We start from the raw sequence: 18,733 nt of genomic DNA on the forward strand, positions 1-18,733 counted from the left end.
TTGAATGGAAGGAGCCCACGTCCGCGGAGCGCAACCGAGACTCGGGAGAGCGCGGTCGGCCGGCGGGGCGCGGCGCGGCGCGGGGGCGCAGCAGGTAGGGGCGCGGGCGCGGGTGTGGGGGGCCCTGGTCCGGCGAGCTCTGTCCGCGCCTCTCCGCACTGCCCAGCCACTTCCCGGGGCGGAGCCGCTGCCTTCCACTCCCTCCCTCGGACCCTTGCGCCGAGGACACAGCGCTTCTGGGGGCGACCCCTGGTCGACGGGGCCCGGGGAGGGGCCTTTCGCCTGTCTGGCTAGAGGCTGGTCCCAACCCCCGGGCCCCTCCCGCTGCGCACATCTGGAAAGAATCTGAGTGAGAGCGGATGACGGGGGGGGGGGGGGCTGGGGGTGGAAGGGCTCGGGCGGGGCGACTGGGACTGTGGGGGCAGGTGGACGCGGGGAGCGGCGCGGACCCTCATATTTTAGAACCCCAGCTCCCAATATTGTCTTTCCTTGTCCACCCGTCTGTGGTCCCACCAAACCTAGTCCTCGGCCTCTTTGCAGAAGGAGAAACAGAGACCTTGAGAAGGACTGAGATCTGCCCCCAGGGCGCGGGCAGGTGAAGTGGACACTTGCTCTCACCGCTATGTGGCCCATCCAGCAGCGCTGCGCACTAACTGAACCCAGGTTCTCAGCTGCTTCTGGAGTGTCTGTCTGTCTGTCTTGTCTGTCTGTCTACGCGGCTGCCTGCAGGTCAGTCTCCCAGTAAAGTGAGAAAGAGGCTAGAGGGTCTCCGAAGGAAATTGGCGCGCCAAGTTTCTTGTAGGGACAATTCAGGTTGTGGCGAGGGATGAGATAGTGGCGCGGGAATACCTGATGCGCGGTCAGGTGGAAGAGGCTCGGCGGCGAGCTCCTGGCCGCCTCCCTGGCAGCCCCTGGCTGGGGCTGGGAGGCCGCTTGAGTCTGAGCTTCCAGAGAGGAAGAGGCACCGCGTGCTCTGGCCTGGGTGTGAGCAGCCCGGACTGCGCCTGTCCGCAGAGGGGTGCGCTCTAAGCGCTTGGAGTGAATGAGTGACCTGCAGAGGCCTGCACCCTCTAAAGGTGGAGGGGATGCTGTGGTCTCCCTGTCTATGGACGCCACCGCCCTTAAGAGTCTCTCCCCCCCACCCCCGCCAGGGGCATTCTTAAATGTAAATCAGGAGAGCCCCTAGACATCTACTTATTCTTCCTTTGTATAGAAATCTTCCACTTTCCGAAGGCCGGGGGCAGGCCAGACTCCCAGCTCCCACCACACAGAAGTAGGTTGGTTATTCAGAAAAGTCTGTGAACTCACAAGCCCTACCCACTCAGCCCCCAAGAGCAGTGGTTGGGCCCACAGTCCCAGTCTTAGGACAAGTTAAGAAGCTTCACTGACCATTTATGTTCATGAGCTCCGTGGAGGAGCATGCTTTCTTCCTCTGTCTCATATTGAATAGAGGTGACCAGAGTGGCATCTTTAGGCCTGGAACAGCTCTGACTGTGACTTTCTTGGAATGTAATGGCTCCTTAACACCTGAGCAGAGTGACTGATGCCATCGGTGACTTGCTCCTCCCACCACTGCTGTGCCCTAGCTGGGCAGCACCCTCTGCGTGGAGGGCCTTTTCTCACATTCATCTGCTTGGAGAATGTCTACTCAGCCTTCAAGATCAACTCAAGGGGCTGGGCAGGAGTTGGAGGCTCCAAATTCTCATCTTGACCTTGCCTTTAAAACACTAATTTGTAAACTGAGGGAGTGGGACCAGGTAATCTTTTGCAATCCTGCATTTCACAATGTTTACTGAAGGCCGCCTCCATGTCTAGTGAATCAGGGAGGTCTGGCTGAATTTTGAAGGACAAAGGGGACTTGCATGAAGGCTGTTGAGAGCACACAGAACCCCTAACCCTACCAAAGGGGCGGGAAAGGCTTCCTGGGGCAGGAACGTTTGAGCAGGGCCTTGAATAAAATAAGTTTGCTGAGATGGGCAGCACTAGGCAGCTTGAGTTTCCTCATTTACAAAATAGGAAAACGAACCCTTAGTTTTGGAATTTATTAAGATAAATCAACAACTCAACACTATCAAGTTGGAACTGACCCTCCAAGCGCCTTTTCCAGAGGCTTTAAACTGCGTGGGAAGAGATTACCCATCAGTGTGACTCCTTTCCCCGTCGGCCACCAGAGCTGCCTTTAGAGTTAATAATATTGACACATTTGTTTGGAACCCAGCCCAGATCTGCTCAGTGAATTTTTATTGAATTTGTCTGTTCCCTTGCAATGAATGAGGAGTCATGGTGGCACAATGTTTAAGTGCTCAGCTGCTAATGGATAGGTCTGCAGTTTGAACCCATCAACTGCTGTACAGGAGAAGGATGTGCCAGTCTTTTCCATATAGGTTACATCCCTGGAAGCCCTAAGGCATTTCTATTCTGTCCTGTAGTTTGCTGTTCAATTGGATAGCAACAGATATTTCAAGGATGGAAGAAACTGGTGCTGGGGGCTACCTGCCTCCTGATCTGGATTTTCCTTTCCTTCTGTCCTCCTTTAGTCCTGCTTCCCCCACACTCAAGCCCTCTAATCCTCAAGATCTGGTTCTCCATGATCTTGATGTTGCATGACTCCACATATTGCACTTCCTTGGTGTCAGAATAGAGATTAGACTGCTGCCAACAGCAGGTCATTCCATTCTCGTAAGGTAGCTTGCAACTCCATTACCCTAGGGCCAAGAGTGGAGAAGTGACTGTCCGGGCTCACACAGAAGTCAAGGTGAGAACCCATATCCTTCTGTCTCTAAAGCTCAGGCTAAGTGCCCGTGTCTCCCAGCACTTGCTGGCCCAGCGCGTTGAGCACTGAACTAGGGAGACTTGAAGCTTCCAGGCCTAGGAGCCTACTCTGTCCCCACGCACACTTCCCGCATAACCGGACCTGCAGAATATGCCTGGGGAACTTGTCTTGCTCAGCATTCTTAGGGACCAGGTGGGAAATTTGAGGCTTAGATAGGTCAGTGATGTAACCAAAATAATATAGCAAATTGGAACTAAAACTTCCCAGGGCTTCAAAAGAGGTCCCAAAGGTGGCTGACCAAGATAGGGGCAGCTGGAGGAGATGGCTCTGGACACGACATATTTTTTCTGTCTCTTTCTTGAGTTTAGGTCTCCTCTGCAGTCCAGCACCTTCCTCTCTGCCCAGGCCAGGCTCATAGTCTCGTGTCTGAACCATTGCAGAGCCTCTGAGTGCTCCCCACTTGTCGGGCCCCCACTTAGCATACCTGACTAGCACTTGCTGGTTGCCTTCAAGTTGAGCACGACTCATAGCAACCCTATGAACAGAAGGCCTGAAGCCTTTCTGTAGCTATCATCATTTATCAGAGTTCATAGAGTTTCCAGAGGCGTGTTGTTTAGGAAGTGGATGCCACTTAGCAGTCTTGTTTTTCAGTGACTCCTTATCTTCCTAAGGTAAGGATCATACTCCCTAACTTGGCCTTCCGGCCCTTTCTAGTCTGTGGTCATTGTTAACTTCCATTACTCCCAGTCTCCAACTCACCTTAGACACCTTAGTGAGCTTTGTAAGAGTTCCACAGATACAGCATGGATCCCTCCCCAGGGCCTTTGCACACTCTGTTCTCCTACTGATGCTATCTTTTTCCTGATGTTTGTAACAGGCATCACTTCTGCTCAGATGCTTTCTCTGGCCCCAGACAAAGGCCTGCTCTGGGCACCAGTTGATGCTAAACTTCCCCTCATCACACCATGATTATAATACTGATCTAACCCCGAGTGCTCTAGACTAGTACAGTCCAATAGAAAATAGCATGAGACCTAGAACTCAACAATAATCTATTCAAAATAGTGGAGTCCCTTGGTGACGCAAGCACGGTGCTCTCGTGGCGCAGTCTGGGGAGTTGCTGCACTAACCCAGAGGCTGTGCCTCTCTGGCCGATCAGATCTTCTCCCACACCATTTACAACTTCCAAAAAATATTGGAGTCCCTGGGTGATGCAGAGAGTTAATGTGCTTGACAAAAGATTGAAGGTTCAAATCCACTCAAAGGTCTGTCAGTCTGTCAGCCACTGGAAACCTACAGAACACAGCTCTCCTGTGATACATACGGAGCTGGAGCCAGAGTGACAGCTACTGGTCCCTGGTCATCCGAACTGTTTGTCATGTCATCAGTATAATAATTAATGTTGTGAAGATATTATTTATACTTATAATAATACTAATGAGATATTATTAATTATCTTTTTGTGTTGTTGCTGTTGTTAGGTGCTGTCAAATCAGCCCTACTTCCTAACAGCCTTGATCCTGTGCCATCCTTACAAGCTCTGCTACGCCTACGCCCATTAAAAAATTTTTTTAATTAAATTTTATTATTTGTGTGTGTGTGTGTGTGTGTGTGTGTATACCCTTAAATTGGATCTGACTAGTACAGGTGGAGATTGCCCCTCCTTCTCCAGCAGAGCATCTGGTGGATTTGAACCACTTACCCCTGGGATTGCAGTGCAGCTTTTTGCCACTAGGCCACCAGAGCCTCCTTGCTTATGTCCATTTTTGCAGTCACTGTGTCAGTTCATCTCATTGAGGGTCTCCCTCTCTTTCACTGACCTTCTCTTTTTTTCAAGCATGTTGTCCTGCTCCAGTCCCCTCCAGATAACATACCTAAAGTATGTGAGACGAAATCTCGCCATCCTTGCTTCTAAAGAGCACGCTGGCTGCACTTTCTTGCAACAGATTTAGATTTGAGGGTTTTTGACAGTCTGTAAGTCTTTTTAAATCCTTGTATGTACCATTTAGGGAACTCTGGTGGCCTGCTGGTGTTAAGTTAGGGGACTTAAGGAAGTTGCATTGCCAATCCGAAGGCACCCAATTAAAACACACCAGCTGCACTGAGGAAAAAGATGGAAAATCTCCTCTCATGTGATTTACAGCTGCTGAGAACCTGCTAGAGAGTCAGCTATGAATCACTTCCCTGACAACACACAACAACAACAGTGTACCATTTGACACAGGCTGTTTCACTTTGGACCAGTCCCACTTCAGCAGTCACATGTGACAAGTGGCTACTGTACTGGACAGTACAACTGAGGGCTGCTGTGGGGGAGAGCCAGGACGTCTCTGGTCCAGCATCCAGCCATGCTCAACCTCGAGAAGTGCAGCATAATATTGTAACTGAGATCTGGGCTGGAAGCTCCATTTAGCCATTCTTCCCACTGGGCCTTAGCTCCATCATCTGGTGTTGGAATGGTGATGATAAATATTTTCAATGTGGTTCATGTTAATCATGTGTTAGATTTTTAAAATGTACATCCCTTGTGCAGATTTTTACAAACCTGAGGGTGAGTATGGAAGAGAAGCCTGCCCATGGGGGTACCAGAGTCCCTTCCACTGACTCTTCCTCAGCCTCTTGATCTGGCTGTATTTGTGGGGTGAGCCCACACCCGGTTCCCAGAGCCCCAGGCTGCAATGGGTCAGGCAGGCAGGGAGGGTCTGAGGTTTGCTCTGATCTAATCCTGGTGGCTCCAGGGAACTGGGAAGTCCTGAGATACCCTCAGTTCTAGTCCTTGATGCCTCCTCTGTACCTGATTGCACACACAAAAACAATGTTCAGAGCCCCCTGTATGAGGGGAGGAGATCATGAGTGTGAGAGTCTGTGTGTGTGTGTGTGTGTGTGTGAAATACATTCACATATTCACAGCCTGTGCTAGGAAGCAGTTCCTCGCTGGGTAGCACAAATGTGTAATGCTGTGAATGAAGGATGGCACACAGAATTACACACTGGGATACTAACAGAGAGATTCGTGCTCTGGTCTCCTCAGAGGTGTCTCAAAAGAGAGTCCTGGTGCTGTACTCATAGAAATTCAGCCAGTGAAAACCCCAGGGAACACAGTCTGTTCCGAAACGCAGAGGGATCGCCTGAGTCACAGTCAATTCAATGATAACTTGTTTTGTTTTTCATTTTTGGTGGGAACATAGAGATGGAGCGTCCTGGCATTCCACAGTCTCCCCAGGGGACATTAGAGTTGGTTGGTGCTGTAGATCCTGACCGTGGCCGAGGGAGGAGGTTCTATGAAGTGGCCAGCTGTGGTCCACAGGGTGTCAGGATGGGCATCGGGCCGGGAAGCACTGTGCATCTCTTGCTGCTCCTGACAGAGGCCTGGATCCCAGGGCCTGTGTGTGCAGGGCCAACATCGAGGGCCCCATTGGGTCTAGCAAGCCAAACTGCACCCCTGTTCTCTCTCCTTATTCTCCTTTCCTGCTGCCCTTCTAGGCCCCTTCTACAGCTCACCGTGTCTCTGGGGACGGTGGTTATTTGTAGTGGGGCCAGCTCCCTCCAGACTGACAGCAGGGACCTTATCCACCTCACCTGTGCTCTCACAGCCTGCTCAAGGGTAGGCAGAGATGAGGTCTTGCCTGGGAGAGTTGACTGAACCAGTGAGGGAGGCAAAGCAGCATCTAAAATACCACAGCAGCCCAGGGAGGCTCTTAGGAGGGTGGTCCAGCTGCCAGCCTGCCAGTCAGTAGCCCAGCACCTCACAGTGTGTTCACGGGGGACTCCTAGGAGAATGGAGGCTCTGCAAGATATCCAGGAGGAGGTGAAACTGGGACTCGATGGAAAAGCGTCAGTGGGAACTAGACAGGGGAGTGGGGGGAAACAGGGCATTCTGAAGTGAGCAATGGTATGGTCCGGAAATTTGTGGGAAGTTAGAATTAATAAGCTATTAATGGTCTGAATGTGGATAACTCACATATTGAATGATTGACAGTAGGAAGAGCTCACATTTTATTCAGTAGATGAGTGGGTGCTCCTTGTTGAGCACTTCTTGGGGACACATATTCATCTCACTGACTCTTCAGTCTCCCCGTGAAAATAGATCTCTTATCATCTATTGATAGGTGAGGAATTTGAACCAAGAGGGCTCTGTAACCTGCTCAAAAGCACATACCTGTTAGGAACAGGGTGAGCAGTAGTCATCTGGGCCCCAGGTCTGTTTTCTTGAGCACACACACCTCAGTGTCTGTCTCTCACTTCCAATACACTAGACTCTCATAGGCCCAGCATCTCGGCAAGTGCTCCTCTCTGCTTCAGTGAATGGAGCCTAGGTGGTGCAGTGGTTAACACACGTGGCCACTAGCCAAAAGGTCAGGGGTTCCAATCCATCAACAGCTCTGTAGGAATAAGAAGGTGTGGCTATCTGCTTCTGCCAAGACTTCCACTCCGGAGCCCCTGTGGGGTGGTTCTGCGCTGCCCTGTAAGTTCACGTGAGTCTCATTAGCTCAGCATCACCGGGCTGGGTTCAAGTTCAGATAGTGACGAGAGAGCCTGAGCCACGAACTCAAGGAAAGCTAATTGCTGACCACTGTTCCTTGCTGTGACCGGTTGAGTTTCTCTCTGTAGCCGCTGCACTTGTTGTTGTTATGTGCTGTCAAGTCATCTGTGACTCATAACGATCCTATCTATATACAGTACCTCTGAATCCTGCCTTATCTTGAGCCAATTTTGTTTCCAACAACCCCCCCATTACTTCAGTGACTGAGTCATTCTGTCTCATCCAGGGTCTTCCCCTCTTACATTGTCCCTCCATCCTTCCAAGCATGATATCTTTCTCAAAAGACTGGTCCCCTCCTGGCACATGCCCAAAGTATGTGAGACGGAGCTTCATTGTGAGGCAGCAGCTTGGTTTCACCTTCTCCAGGACAGACCTGTTTGTTTTCTTGGTAGTCCATAGTATGGTCTTCTCTGGCACCACAACTCAAAGGCATCACTTCTTCTTCTGCCATCTGTAGTCATCGTCCAGTTCTTCGATGCACAGCAAGTAATTGTGAAGACCATGGCCTGGATCAGGCGCATGTTAATCTCTGTGCAAGTCAGAATACTGCTGCACTTACTCACTTGATAAGTATCGAGTATTAGTGTCTGTTACCAGCTTACTCCTCAGAGAATGCAAATCTAGTGTCTACAGTGAGGCTCCACAACCTGTAAGTAAGTGGTGCAGTCTTGAACTCAGGTCTGTGGGACTCCAGAGTCAATGTACCTGAACCACCACCCGTCACAGCTCAGCACAGGAGGTTTTCCCTAAAGATGTTTCCTGAATGATTCTTTCTAAAGAGAACTCCAGGGACCCATCTGGGAAGCCATGCCAAAGCCATGGAGCCACTGGGATGTGGCACCCCCAGCAGCTTCCTCAGTGCACCTGAAGTCAACCCCCTTCCCCTCTTTACTGCTGAGCTTGGTGTCGTGCAGGTGACAGTGGTGATGTGAGTGTTGGGAACACTGGGGAGGGAGAGCAGCTGAGAGTGCAGACATCAGGAGCTCCATTTGTTGATGCCCCTTCTATGCCGGGCTTTGGACCTCCATCAGGAAACAGCAGTGTGTACGCTTGTGTTGAAGACAGAAGCATTCACATGTGTACAGCCCAGTGCATGCTAAGGAAGAAGGTCATACAAAGCCTTGTAGGAATGTAGGAACAGCGATCCTGGAGCCGTCTCAGTGCTTCCTGTGATACGGCATGGGCGTTGGTTCTCGGAGCAGGAGGAAGCACCATTGCACAAGAGAACAAGGACATTCCCGGCAGAAGGAACCGCATGTGCATGGGCCTGGTGGGAGGGGCTGTTACACGGTCCTGTCTGACTAGGGGTGAGTGGGTGGGAAATTGGGCAAGAGGCAGGGATCATGTCCTGAAGGTCTAGAACTGCAAGCTCTAGAAGAGTTAGGACAGACCCTTCTGATGCTGGGAGCCCGGTATCGGGCTCATTCCATGGCCGTGGCTGCTGGAGGAAGAAAAGGCCCTCCAAGCACTGCCTGGTCAGGCCAGGCCAGGCCAGGCCTGCCAGGGACAGCTGTTCTTTTTTAAATTTTACCTTTGAATTTTGGGTGTTCCCTCCATTCATATTGTGATTCATACAATCATTCTCATACATTGTGTCTTAAAAAATTAAACACTATTGATCTATGCCCACTATTAGAGCGTCTTTTTCCTAATTCCTTCTCCATCCCTCTACCCACCAAACTCTGTGACCCCATGATTTTGCCCCTTCCCATCCTTAGCCCCTCTTGTGCCCTCCCTTCCCTCTTTAGGCATTTATCCACAACTTACTAGATATCCTTCTGTTTTTGCAATCATGATCTTACGCAGTATTTGTCCTTATGAGCTTTAGTTCTCTCTGCATAATGCTGTTTAGCCTCTCCCCTATACAGTTATATGTTTGTTGTTATTTGCCATCAAGTTGGAAGTGACCCATAGCTGACCGTCCAGTGGGTTTTCAGAGGTAGGTAATCGTATGGGATGAGATTGCCCATCCTTCTCCTGTGGAGCAGCTGGTGGATTCAAACCGTGTGTCTTCAGGATTGCAGTGCAATTTCTCTTTTTTTTAAAAAAAAAACTTTAAAAAATTGTGATTTTTTACAAAAGTTTACAGAAAAGTTAGATTTTTCATTCATTCTTTGTTGCACATTTCCCTTTCTACACTGAATTGGGGTGGTGTCTCCCTGGAGACTAAGGTGCGTCTGATATACGCCAAGGCCTTCTCAATCACTTGTTATGCATCAGAGAGTTGGACAATGACCAAGGAGGACAGAAGGAGAATTGATGCCTTTGAGCTGTGGTGCTGGAGAAGAGTATTGAGAATACCATGGACTGCTAAGAAAACAAACAGATTCATCCTGGAAAGGGTTATACCAGGTGGCTCTTTGGAGGCAAGGATTCTGAGGCTCCGTCTAACATACTTTGGACATGTTGTAAGAAGAGACCGGTCCTTGGAGAAGGACATCATGCTGGGGAGGGTGGAAGGGCAGCGCAGGAGGGGAAGGCCTTCTATGAGGTGGATTGATTCGGTGACTGGGGTAATCGGGATGGGAGTGTCAGAGGCGGTGCGATTGGCACAGGACAGAGCAGAGTTTCGGGCTGTTGTGCATACGGTTGCTATGAGTTGCAAACTACTCGACGGCACATAACAACAACAACAACACTGAATTGGGACAGATGAAGGAAAGAACTGTTTAAAAGGAATATATGATTACATATTATTTGTATGACAAAAGTCCAGAATAAGAGGTACATAGCAAAGTGGACCAGGGGAGGAAATTATGCAACACAGTTTCTTACCACTAGGCCACCTGGTTGCTCCTGAGTGCTGCATAGTATTCCATCATATGAATGTATCAAAGTTTCTCAGACCAGTTGTTTCTTGATGGATTGTTTCCATGTTCTTGCTATTTTGAATAATGCTGCTAGGAATATTGGTGCACAAATCGCCGTTTGTGTGCCATTCTGTTTTCCTTCAGGTATATTGCTTACAGTAGAATAGCTGGGTCATATGTAATTTCCATGTTCAACTTTTGGAGGGAATCACACTGCCTTCCATCTTACCAATTTACAAGCCCACCAACAGTGTGTGAGTCCCAATCTCTCCACATCCTCTCCAGCATTTATTGCTCACTGTCTGTTAAACTGTGCCTCTGTTTCTGGGGTGAGATGGCACCTCATTGTGATTTTCATTTGCATCTCTCTTATTGTCAGTGATTTTGAGAATTTCTTTATGTGTCTGTTGGCCATCCAAATGTCTTCCTCTAAGAAAGTCTTTCCATGTCTTTTGTCCATTTTGTAATTGAGTTATCAATCTTGTTCTTGTGGAGGCCTTGTAGGATTTTGTGAATTTTTGTTTAGAGACCCTTCACTGAGATATCATTGCCAAGTGTTTTCCCCCAGTTGGTAGGTTTTCTTTTCACTGTATTGGAAAAAAGTTCTGATGCACTCAGGGACTTAATCTTTAGAAGGTCCATTCCTTGATGTTATCATCTCCTGGTTACACACTGCTTTCTTGAGGCTCAGCTTCTCTGTCTGTGAAATGAGGGTACAGATTCCTTGGGGCTTGGTATATTTTGAGGAAGCTTATGCAGACCTGCCTGAGAACAGTTTTACCTCATCCACCCCCAGGGCAGTCCTGATAGGGACGAGGAGGAGGCAGGCCATTTGTGGATCAGCTGAGTGTCCGGGACATGGTCCAGAGTGGGGGCTCAATGATGGCTTTCGCGGTCCACACCCCTGTGACTGCCCGTGGCTGTTCCCGCCTCTCCTGCAGGCACCATGGCTCGGAGCAGGGCACTGCTGCTCCTGCTGCTGCTCCCACCACAACTGCAGCTGGGACGGGTGCTCACCGCCAGGGCCCCGGCGCTAGACCGAGCCAGCAGCCACGGCCAGAGCCCCGACGAGAACGAGTTCCTGGAGGGGCCCGTGCTGGTCCTGAGCCCCGAGGAGCCAGGGCCTGGCCAGGCCACAGTGGACTGCCCTCGGGAATGTGCCTGCTCGCAGGAGGGTGTCGTGGACTGTGGGGGCATTGACTTACGTGAGTTCCCGGGGGACCTGCCTGAGCACATCAACCACCTGTCCCTACAGGTAAGGCTGGCCCTGTGCTTGTGGTCACAGGAGCCCGGGGTCTCCGTCCCACACAGATGGCTCCCACGCTCCCGGCACATTCAACGTCACAGCTCCCTGCCTGCCCATGTGCCAACTCATGGCTCCCACCCCGTGACGGGGGAAGCTCAGGCCTGTGTGCTCCTGGCCCCTCTCAGTGGCCTCCCTACCTCAGGGCACTATGAGAGGGCACTTTTAGCTTCACTCTAAGGACACAGGCTAAGGAAGAACAAAGTGGACCCTGGCCCAGGGACTCTGAGGGCGCAGAGGACATTGGGAGCACAATCTCACTGGGAATGTGGGAGCCTGAACAGGCCTACAGGCAAGATTTGAGAGGTGGGAGATGATGGGAGCTGGAATAGGCAAGGGTGAGCAGTGCAGGGGTTGAGGCAGAGTCACACCGATTTCTCGAGGAGAAGCAGGCGCGGTGACCCTCTTCGGTTACACAGCATTGGTAGGTTGGGGTTGGTAGTGGTGGAAGCTAAGACTAGTGCAGTCATTGAGGGAAAGGGGCTCGCTGAAGGCAGCATTCACTGTTGTTCATTCATTCATAAAAACTTCCTGGTACCTCTTCTGTGCTCTGGTCCTGTGAGAGGTGCTGGGATGGGGGTTAGTGCTTGGACACACCTTGCCCTTGACGACTTCATGGCCTGTGAGGGAACAGAGACCTAAACAGAGTGATCTAGAGGTGATCCGAGGAAGCAAAAGAGGCTATGAGCCCAGAGCAGGCTTCTAATTCAGCCTTAATACAGCTGAGGAAGGATTCTGGAGGGGGCGATGCCTGGTCCGGCTTATAAAGATTTCCAGATAGTGGAGATAGCAGGCCCGAGGAGGGGAACCAGAATGATTTCTGGCTTGGACATGAAGGACGATCTGGGCAGAGTGGTCAACAAGCGGCAGTGCAGCAGGAAATATGTCTGGAGGGGAGCCGTGGGGTCAGCTATGGACACACCAAGTTTGGACAGCCATGGGTGGGCTCCTTGGAGACAAGTTGACATGTCCACAAGTCTGATGGTCACTGCTGGTCCCCCAGTACCCAAGGTCTGTCTGCTATGAGAGGTATCCTACAGGGTTGCCCAGCAGAGGATCTGACTGTTAGGACTTTGGCCTAAGGATGGGGGGCAGGCCTTTCAGGGAAGGACCCCTGGGCACCCCTCAGTCAAATGCAGCCTCTTCACTCACCCGTAGAATAACCAGTTGGAGAAGATCTATCCTGAGGAGCTCTCCCGGCTGCACCTGCTGGAGACCCTGAACCTCCAGAATAACCGACTGACTTCCCGAGGTGAGGGGCCCTCAGAGCCTGGGGGGCCGGAACACCAAATGAGGGACCCGGGGCCTGGTGGATCAGAGACCCCCAGTTGGAGGGGCTGTTTAGCTCCTGAGGGTGGTGTGGGAAATGACAAGCCCAGGCTGGGCTGGTGGGATCCAGGCAGGGCCAGCTCCACACAGCAATGGGCTCCCAGTTGCCACAGACCAGCCCCTACTGGTTTTTCTGCCTCTGCAGACCCAGGCCTGAGCTTGAGACTCTGTCAGGAGAGGGGGCCTCAGGGCAGCTATGACCCCAAGATCTTTATCAGAGAAACTTCAGCACAAAGAAGGCTTTTGACACGAAAGTATTGCAGACTCTTGGAATTTTTTGTTCCTTATATTTTTCTGATAAGAATAATATAAATAATATAGAAAATCTAAAATTGTAAAAAAGAAAATGGAAAGGAAAAAAAATCCACTCATAATTCTGCCACATGGAGTTAATTACTGTTGACATAACCTTGGTCTCCTTTTTTTTTTAAAGAGCCTGGTTGTTGTTGTTGTTGTGTACTGTAGTAGAATTGGATCAGACCCATAGCTGACCCTCTGGTGGGTTTTCAGAGGCCGTTAGTTAATCACCCAGAGGAGATTGTCCATCCTTCTCTTACAGAGCGGCTGGTGGCCTTGAACCATGTTCCTTCGGGATTGTATCATAGTTTCTTGCCATGAGGCCACCAGAACTCAATACAGACTTATTGAAGTATTTATAGATGGTGAAATAGGATGTTAAGGTTCAATTTTAGTTTGTCAAGAAGCCCTAGTGGTGCTGTAGGCTACAGCTTGGTGACTTGAACCAGCCAGCTGCTCCTCGGGAGAAAGGTGAGGGCAGTCTTCTCCCGGAATGATTTATAGCCTCAGAAACCTCTGGGGGCAGTTCTGCTCTGTCCTCTAGGGTTGCCACGAGTTTGAATCAACTCTCCAGCTGTGAGTTTTTTAATAGCCACCACTGTAACACAGTCCAGTCTCCTTTGCTTTGTGCTTTAAAATGCACAGCGGCGTTCAGACCGTGGGCGCATTTGTATCGCTTACCTGCAATGCCAGTGGCATTCCTCACACAGCTGAAAAGGCGCAGTACTGAAAATGCAGCATTGCTGTCAGTTTACTGGGGGCAGCGGGGTATTCCATGGAGAGGATGCTCCACGGTTTATATAACTGTTCCCTCTTGTTGGATTCTTGAGTGAGGCCCAACATCTTGAGGGTCTTGGAGCCAGGAACTGAGTGTCAGAGGCTGACCTCCAGACTGGCGGAGGGCCTCCTGGCCAAGCTCCTGGCCACAGCTGGGTCCTGACAGGACATCTGCGGGGAGGGACAGGGACATGCCAGGTGTCTAGGAGGCTCGGGGCCAGAAGCTCAGCACCCCGTGCCCATAGGGCTGTGAGGGGACACTGGTCCTCCAGAGTGGAGTGCTTCTTCCTGGCAGACAAGGGTCAGCGGGTCCTCTCCCCTGTGCCCTGGCCTTCCTGGGATGTAGCCCCACTTGGCTGCCCCAGAGAAGGGTGGAGGATCAGGCAATCGCTCAGCAAACACTGCCTCTGAGCTTGGGCCTGCAAGGAAAGAGGGAAAGGGAATTGGCTGGGCTGGCCATTGGGACTGAGTGGGCGGCACTGGCGGGGAGAGTTCGGCCCAGGCCTGGGGGGAGGTAAGCGTGGCTGCGTGTGCCCCGCGTGCTCCCCTGTAGCGTCTCCTTCATCCAGGGCTCTGACTGCTGCCTGTCCTTTGAAGGGCTCCCGGAGGAGGCATTTGAGCACCTGACCAACCTCAATTACCTGTACCTGGCCAATAACAAGGTGAGGGCCTCAAGCAGGGTGAGGATCCTGACCTGTCCTGTCCTGTCCTCTTTAGCTGGGTTCAGTGACCGTTCACCAGGACCTCTTCTGGGTTGGCCATTGGGTCCCCACTGCTGCTCAGACGTGGTCCTGTGGGGACAAGACCCTTCACCTGCCCAAGATAGTGTGTGATCAGATAATACGACAGAACGCAAACCTACCAGAGCATAGGGGAGAGAGGGCTCATCTTCATGAGGAGGGAGCATTGGGAGGGCTTTCTGGAGGAGATGGTCATATTCAGCAAGTCCATGGAGAGTGACAGCATTTCTGCCAGTGGCATAAGCAGAGGGCAAGGCATGAGTGAAGGCACGTGGCACTCAACCTCAAAGTCTCTGGCGTGCCTCAGGCTCTCCTGTGCCTTCTACTTCCTCTGGCTTGGTCTACAGCCACTTGGGGCTTCCTGGGTTTAAACTCCCATTTTCACATCATGACCCTGTCCATATGTCAACCTCAGCCCTTCCCACTCAGGGCATTAGATCAGAAACTCACCATTAGATCAGAGACCCGCCATTGGCTCAGCGACCCTCCTGAGGAGTCTAATAGAACTGAAACTATTGATTCTCACCACAGCCTGGTCTCAAGCTTGTGCAGTCTCCCCATTTGTGTAAGCAATGTCTCCAATCACCTGCAGCACCACTGGTCCAAGGACAAATCTTGGAGTGCCTGGATTCTATGCTTTCTAGGCCTCCAGGCCCATAGCAGTCCCCTCCTCCTGTCCTGGGTGTGATAAGTCATTGCAGAGTTGATTCCAACTTATAATGACCCTGTCTGTGTCAAAGCAGAGCTGTGATCCAAAGGGTTTTCTGTATGTCATCACACCTTTTTTGAGGAGCGTTTGGGTGGATTTGAACTGTCGACCTTTTGGTTAGCAGCTGAAAGCATTATCCATTTGCACCTCCCAGGGACTTTAGGTTATCAGTGGCTTCCCCTGCTGCTCAGAATGAAATCCACATTTCCATTCCTGGCCCGTGAGGTCGTGTGGGATTTGGGCCCACATTACTTTTGTTTTTTTAAAAATAATAAAATTTTTATTTTATACTGGTTTACTTAAAAAGCTTATATACATTGTTATTTCACACCAGATCTTTTCCTTTACCCACCCTTCCCTCCACCCATCAAATTGTGCAACTATGATTAAACCCCCTACCCCATCCCACCACTGCCAATCCTCACCCCTCTGCTCCCCACTTCCTCCTTGGATCTTCATACTTAATCTACAATAATGGTCGTATGCAGTATTTGCTCTTATGGGTCTGAGTTAGTTCATTCAGCATAATGCTCTCCAGTCCCTCTCAAGGTAGGTAGTGATTTACAAAATCATTGCTCCACAGCATGACTCTCTTAACTCTTCTTTACTCCCTCTTGGCCTCTCTGCTTCAGCCAACAGACACCCTAAATTTGCCTACTCTGGGGAACAGTACACGTGCTTCTGCTACCTTGGGTACTCTTCTCAATGATCTCTATTAATGTCTCCTTCCTGGCATTTATGGTGCCATGATGCCTTAAATGTCACCCCCCTGGGCCCCCAGCTTGGGGTAAGGCCATTTATATTCACTGCACAGCAATTTTCACTGCCAGATCTTTGTATTCTTTATGTATTATCATTTCTACCAACATGTAAGGGAGCTCTGGTGGCTTAATGGTAAGGAAGTATGCTGCCAACTCAAAGGCGTGCGGTTCAAGTCCACCAGTTGCTCTGCAGGGGAAAGATGGACAGTCTCCTCCTGTGTGATACTGAGCCTCTGGAAAACCATGGGAGGTTGGCTAGGAGACTGTTCTGACTCAACAGTACACAAAAACAACAACGAAGTTGGAAGCTCTGAGGGGGCAGAAATTCTCTGTCAAGTCCTCCAGGTTGTTCGAAGTACCTGGAGTATGTCTGGAATGTTGTAGCAATCAGAGGCCTCTGTGGAACAGATGACAGGCAGACCCTGTGCAGTGCTTGAGTAGCTCACTGTGACTAGTTGGAGGACCAGTGCTGGGGAGCAGTGGAGGGAGAGACCAAGAGGACAAGACAGGGCATAGGACAGGTGCTGGAGGGTTTGAATGCCAAGCCAAGGACTGTGGGAGCCATCAGGTTTGTTCTGTTTTATGTTGGGAGGGAGAAAGTTTTAAATTTTAGAAAGGTGACCCTGGGCATGGGGAGGAAATGAGTTGAAGGGCCCAAGAGAACAATTCAGCAGTCCTCGGGACCTTGAGCCAGTCAGTCATCTCCCTCTTTCTCTTCCCAGCTGACCTTGGCACCCCGGTTCCTGCCAAACACGCTGGTTAGTGTGGACTTTGCTGCCAACTATCTCACCAAGATCTACGGGCTCACCTTTGGCCAGAAGCCAAACTTGAGGTCAGAGGTCAAAAGGGGTGGCCCTGGGCTGAGCTTGGGGGATGTGCCATGGTAGACACTGCTTGTCCTGTGTTAGGCCAGAAGAGGACCCCCCACCCTAGCTCCAGTGGAGGGGCCTTCTGCATAGTGGGAGGCATGTCCAGGCTCCAGGCTGTGGGGGAGGGAAACCCAGAGGGCTCCCCGAGGAGGTGCTGGCTGAGCTGTGAGGAGTCAGTACAGGAGGTGGCAACAGAGGAGGGTACCTGCAGAAATTATGGGGTGCTGGGCCATGGAGTTTCCCTCTTTTTCCTCCCTTTGGGGGAAGGAAGGCCTGGCAGGACCATTCATCCTGGAGTGGGGGGCTGTTGGAGGGTCTTTCTTCTGGAAGGAAGTTGACCTGTACAATCTGGTGCTGCTCTGTCCCTGCATCTGGTCATCTCCCACTACTCTCTCCCTCCCTGAGGAGCCAGCGTCACTGTGTGTGTCCTCGCCCCAAAGATAAGAAGGCTGAGGCTAGAGGGACCACAGAGCAAGACAGAGCAGCATCTTTGTATTTGTCTTGTCCCTTGTCTTCTCTTCCTTTAGTGGGTCAGCTCCAGGGCAGCAGGAGTCTTATAGGTTGTGTTCACCACTATCCTCAGATTCTAGAACACTCTGTCACACATACAGTGGCACTCATTTTATGTTTGTTATGATTGAAGGGCCACCCCTCTGCCCCAGGTTCTGTGCTGGACACAGAGGGGAGTAGGGACAGACCGTGTCTTTATGAATTCCCACAAAACTTGGAGCCAGGCTGAGTGGGCTTTGAAGGCGAGAACGTGATACTGAGAAGGAGGCAAGGGCTCTGAGCCTGGGAAAGAGCAGGAGAGAGAACTGAGGTGTGGGATTCCGTTTCTGCCATTGACTTGCTGGGATTCTCTGTCCCTTCTGGTCCTTGGTCCCTTCTGCTTTGCTGGGGGAGAAGTCCAAGGCTCTTCTAACTCTGTCCTGTGGACTTATCAGGGCTGGGAGGGCACCCCTGAGCCCCAGATCTGCCTGTGCCAGGGTCTGGAGCTCCCAGGGTGGGTGAGAGCTGGCACCTCTCTGCAGGTCCGTGTACCTGCACAACAACAAGCTGGCCGATGCCGGGCTGCCAGACAACATGTTCAACGGCTCCAGCAATGTCGAGATCCTCATCCTGTCCAGCAACTTCCTGCGTCATGTGCCCAAACACCTGCCACCTGCCCTCTACAAGCTGCACCTCAAGGTGGGGAGGGGACAGAAAAGACCCTACAGCCAGGGACCTGCAGTGGGAGAGGGTCCCAGGCTCACTGGAGGGCAGCATCCAAGGCCTGGGCACCTGGCTTTCAGCGGGGATTGTGTGGGGCCCTCAACAGCACACCTGGCATATTCCAGGCCTGAGCACCCTCCTCACCTGCTGGACTCCTCCCGGCTCCTCCTCCCAAGGCCTGCCCTGCCCACCTTTCCCTCAAGCTCCCTCCCTCCCTCCCTCTCACAGAACAACAAACTGGAGAAGATCCCACCAGGTGCCTTCAGTGAGCTGAGCAACCTGCGAGAGCTGTACCTGCAGAACAATTACCTGACGGACGAGGGCCTGGACAACGAGACCTTCTGGTGAGCTCTGGCCCACGCCCGGTGTGGCTGTGCCCCTGGGAAACTCCTGATCACCCCAGCCAGCCCCTCACACACTCCGCTCATCTCCTTGTGCCTGGAGTTTCCTTGGACCAAGAACTCTCAAGCCTGTGTTTCAGGTGACATTTCTGTCCCCAAGGACAGGTAATGTGTATCAAAAACACAAATTCTTGTGAGTCAGTACCAATTCATAGCTGACTCTCCAGTGGCTTTCTCAGGCTGGAAATTGTGAGGAGAAGGATTGCCCA

General features: G+C 51.3%; 1 protein-coding gene across 1 annotated transcript in view; it reads left to right on the forward strand.

Moving 5' to 3' along the window:
* The first annotated feature begins 11,060 nt into the window (after window positions 1-11,060).
* Window positions 11,061-18,733, forward strand: part of PODN (podocan) — a 14,257-nt gene continuing 6,584 nt past the window's right edge. The window contains exons 1-6 of the mRNA XM_006879808.1: window positions 11,061-11,381; window positions 12,588-12,681; window positions 14,430-14,494; window positions 16,765-16,874; window positions 17,943-18,099; window positions 18,352-18,467. Coding sequence (XP_006879870.1) covers window positions 11,073-11,381; window positions 12,588-12,681; window positions 14,430-14,494; window positions 16,765-16,874; window positions 17,943-18,099; window positions 18,352-18,467 — 851 coding nt within the window. The 5' untranslated portion in view covers window positions 11,061-11,072. The remainder of the gene's footprint in view (window positions 11,382-12,587; window positions 12,682-14,429; window positions 14,495-16,764; window positions 16,875-17,942; window positions 18,100-18,351; window positions 18,468-18,733) is intronic.

This window comes from Elephantulus edwardii, unplaced genomic scaffold (genome assembly GCF_000299155.1).
Source record: "Elephantulus edwardii isolate Elephantulus edwardi_28Jun2011 unplaced genomic scaffold, EleEdw1.0 scaffold00005, whole genome shotgun sequence".
Classification (NCBI taxonomy): domain Eukaryota; kingdom Metazoa; phylum Chordata; class Mammalia; order Macroscelidea; family Macroscelididae; genus Elephantulus; species Elephantulus edwardii.